Below are 4,276 nucleotides of genomic sequence, written 5' to 3'. Positions count from 1 at the left end.
TAAAATTTTAGAATTATGGTATTCGGGTTTGAATTTGGTATGAGACATTAGTACCATGTGGTATTCGGTATTTCCCGAATACCAAATTATTGAACAACATATACATTACTCCTGAGTACAAGTCCAAAGAGAGTTAAAGAATAAGCATGAATAATCCAAATACATGTCTTTTAGTTGTATCAATTTGCTTTTCTTAATATCTTCTTACTTGTTGATCTTCTATATTATATCGTGCGTCCACATAAAAAAAAAATAGAAATGATTGAAGAAATAGTATTAACTTTGTAATACAATTGACTATAACTTCAATACGGTATTACCGAATACCGTACAAGTTTAATTTATCGTTTTCCAAATTACCAAATCGAAATTTAAAAATTTAGTATTTAATATCTACTTTTAACTACCAATTACCAAATTACCAAACCCGAAATTTGAGAAACCCGAACCAAATACCAAATGCCCACCCATAGTTCTGAGGACCACATAGTTAAATTTGGCAGGTAAGTAGGCAAAGTTTAGCTGGTCATCTATAATTAGAAACCAATCAGTCGTGTTGGAGGGTAATTAATTAACTGAAAAATGATTTATTAAGATTTTTTTATCTATAAAAGAAAATGAAGGACAAATCTATTTTTAAGCCAAGCAATAAACTTGGTAAGTACGTGATTGAAATTAGCTGTTGAGCAATCAATTCACAACGACCCATTGTAGAGAAATTTACCAAGAAAAGACCCCAATGACATGAATCATAAAATAGTAATGCACTATTGAAAAGAAAAGAAAAGAAATGAGTGCTGAATGGTCAAAGTTATAAATGCCACGAAGAATAATAGGTCAATATCTTTTAAGAATATTTTTTAACATTTCTTAAAAATGAGAAAAATGACTTCTTATTATAAGTTGAAAAAATAATGTTTTCATACACCCCTATATGCCATAACCCTATCTCCATGTCTACATCAATAATATTTGCCTAGATTATATGTAAATATTTTTCGTAATAATATTTTTTGTTTACACATCAAACACCTAAAAAATAAAGAAAATATCTCTTCATTTTTGGTAAAAAATTCCTTCATACCAAACACTCACACTCATTACTTTACAAGTTATTTGATTGTGCAACTATTTTTTATACTGGTCCGTCAATATATAAAACTTAAACTCTACAAATAATAAGTATGATTTTACTTTGGGAAAAGGGTTCGAAATATATCCGAACTTTGACTGAAATTGTTGTAACAATCTCAAACTTTGGGCAGGACCTATCACCCCTGCACTATTTAATTAATAGTGTATTTTAAAGATATATAAGTGTCCACGTAAACATCATAAATATTGCATCATTATAAATAGTAATTTGTCCAGTTTGACACTTATATATCTTTAAAATACACTATTATATAGTGCAAGGGTAATAGGTCCTGCTCAAAGTTTGAGATTGTTACAACAATTTTGATCAAAGTTCGGATATATTTCAGACCTTTTTCCTTTTACTTTCTAGCATTGAGGTGTAAAAACATGTCTTCTAGCTAGGGTTAGGGTTTACTAAAAGAACACTACCTCTATTATATATAATAGCTATATTAGCTTAAAATTTAGTTTCTCCAAATCCCCAAAAAATATCTTCTTCCACTCATATTCCATCATTCATTTTATTTATATCTAAAAATTATCTCTCTATAATAGTACTCAAAGAAAAAAAAATTAAAGATGAGAGAAATTCAATTGCTTGAGAATCAAGACGATGACTTGGTCACATCAGAAAGCTCTACGAATTCAGCCTTTACAGTAAGGATAGTGAGATATAAAGAATGCCAAAAGAATCACGCCGCGCGTGTTGGAGGACATGCAGTAGATGGGTGCAGGGAGTTTATGCCAAGTGGTGAAGAAGGAACAAGCAGCGCATTTATTTGCGCTGCTTGTGGCTGTCACCGCAATTTCCACCGAAGAGAGGTGGAAACTGAAGTTGCCTCTTGTGAGCTTTTCTAGTACTATATATAGTTTGGAATCGATTAATTTTTATATTATTAATGTATTTTTGTGGATTATAACGAGTAACTAATTTTCGTGTTTTTGAAAATTAATTAATTATAGTTATCACTTAGGTAACCTGACTATGAACTAATTAAACTCATTTGGGATTGAGTTTAATTTGGTTATGTTTGAGTGTGAGTGGATGTTGTTGTAGAAACTGGAGAAGGCTTCAGCTTCTTTTTATTTTGCATAATTTTTTGGTTGTGTTTGATTTGTTTGTAATGTTTTACATGGTTGATGGTCAAGATCAGTGAATTAATTACCATTATTTGATACTTACTTATATTTCCCCATTTTTTTCCATTTGTCCGCCAAGGTTAATTATATATAGGAGTACTATTTTATTGATTCAAATCCTTTATAAATGCGATCGATGTTCAAAAGTCTGAAATTTTATATATATAGTCTAGTTTTGGATGCAGGGTGTTCTATATGATTTTCGTGTATGATATATATCATGTGAAAATTATAGAGCATTGAGTATTTCTTTTATGGAATGAATCTGATCGATTTATATGATATTCAATCTAATTTGCTCTTTATGATATCATGTAAGTATCATAGAGGATTGAGTGTGTATATGAAAGAATGAATTAGTCCTATATAATATTTAATAACTACATAGCGTATATATATCATGTGAGATATCATAAAGAGGAGTTTTTTTTCTTCTTGAAGGAATGAATTAATGTTCTAAGACACTTCTATCAATGTATGATATGATATATACGATAGGAGTATAATAGAGCTGAGTGTATTTCTGGAAGGAATGAATCTAACCTCTATAATATGTTACAGTATACGATACATAACATGTCGATATTATAATTAACTTGAGTGTGTTACTAGAAGGAATTAACTAGACCTTTGTGATACCTTATTTGTATATGATATATATAATATAATGTAGACATCATGCAGTACCGTATATGACCGGAAAGGAATGAATCATACATTTATGATACACTGCTAGAATATGATATATATCATTGAGTATTCAGTATGTTTCTTTAAGAAATGAATCAGATCTCTATGATACCATGTGAGTATCCTAAAAGACTTAGTATAATGTTTGAATGTATAATGAACTACTTCCATATAATATCTTGTTAGCAGATGATATATGTCATGTGTATATAGAAACTAAGGAGTATTTTAAAAAAAAAAGGGAATCAATCCCCTGTGACTTCCTGAAACAATTTGTTGCAGTTGCAAATTGATATATTATTTCTGGTATACTATATGATAAAATAAGTTATTTTATGATGATAAATATAAAAAAAAAAAAGTAAATAAGATAAATGTTCTATATCAGCTATCTTTTTATTGACACAGAGAAGAAATTAATTTAAAAAAAAGAAAAAAGCAAATAGGTGTGTAGAATTGGGGATGATAAAAACAAGGGGAAAAAAATCTTTAAGAATATAAGTGAAATTAGAAAAGGAGAAAAAAGAGAGAGAAAATAAATATAATGTATAAGTTATTTCTAATAATTGATACAGAAAAAAATAAAAATAAAAATTGTATTAAGAAAAGTGAACAAATATTTATTATATCTTTTTTTTTGGTTTTCCATTGGGAAAATTGTATGAAATAGCAAACTATTAATTCAAATTAAATGTTATAGCCATAGTTTATTTGATTTGTAATTCGCACCAAACATTCCATTTTTTTGTCATCTGGTTTGGTATACAATAAGCCATTTTCGGTATACAATTACCCATTCAGTATACAACTGTATAAAATGCGTTCATGTTTGTATAAAGCGAGAGAAAAGTATATATACAAATACAAATACATATATTTTCGTCTTATACACTTATAATTATACAAATACAAATATTATTATACAAATTACAATGTATAAATGAATTTATACAAAACTGAACAATTTGTATAAAATTGGATGTATCTAACGAATTATACAAATCAAAAGCTCCATAAGCAAACATAAAATTTGCTACGGAGCGCAATTATGCAAACTATAGTTATAACATACAAATATGATTTTTATGTTTGCTATATGTGAAAATTGTTCTTTTTCATTTGATGTCCAAAGCCCACATTGGAGCCCCGACTAAATTTGGATCGTGCATTGCAGGGCTCAATCGTTGGTGACGCTCCCAACATGATTTTCTCTATACAAGTGTTCGAACGCAAGACTTTTAATTAAGGATGAAACAATCTCACCACTTCACCACAACTCATGTTGATGAATATTTATTATATCAGTTAT

At 28.7% G+C, this 4,276-nt stretch overlaps 1 protein-coding gene across 1 annotated transcript; it reads left to right on the top strand.

Moving 5' to 3' along the window:
• Positions 1–1,716: 1,716 nt before the first annotated feature.
• LOC107062540 (mini zinc finger protein 2-like) lies at positions 1,717–1,995 on the top strand. The gene has a single exon (XM_015313275.1). It carries the CDS (start codon positions 1,717–1,719, stop codon positions 1,993–1,995), a length of 279 nt encoding a protein of 92 aa, XP_015168761.1.
• The last annotated feature ends 2,281 nt before the right edge of the window (positions 1,996–4,276 follow it).

The sequence above is a fragment of the Solanum tuberosum genome, unplaced genomic scaffold (genome assembly GCF_000226075.1).
Source record: "Solanum tuberosum cultivar DM 1-3 516 R44 unplaced genomic scaffold, SolTub_3.0 scf00241, whole genome shotgun sequence".
In the NCBI taxonomy this organism is placed as follows: domain Eukaryota; kingdom Viridiplantae; phylum Streptophyta; class Magnoliopsida; order Solanales; family Solanaceae; genus Solanum; species Solanum tuberosum.
This window is presented reverse-complemented; position numbering and strand designations above follow the sequence as displayed.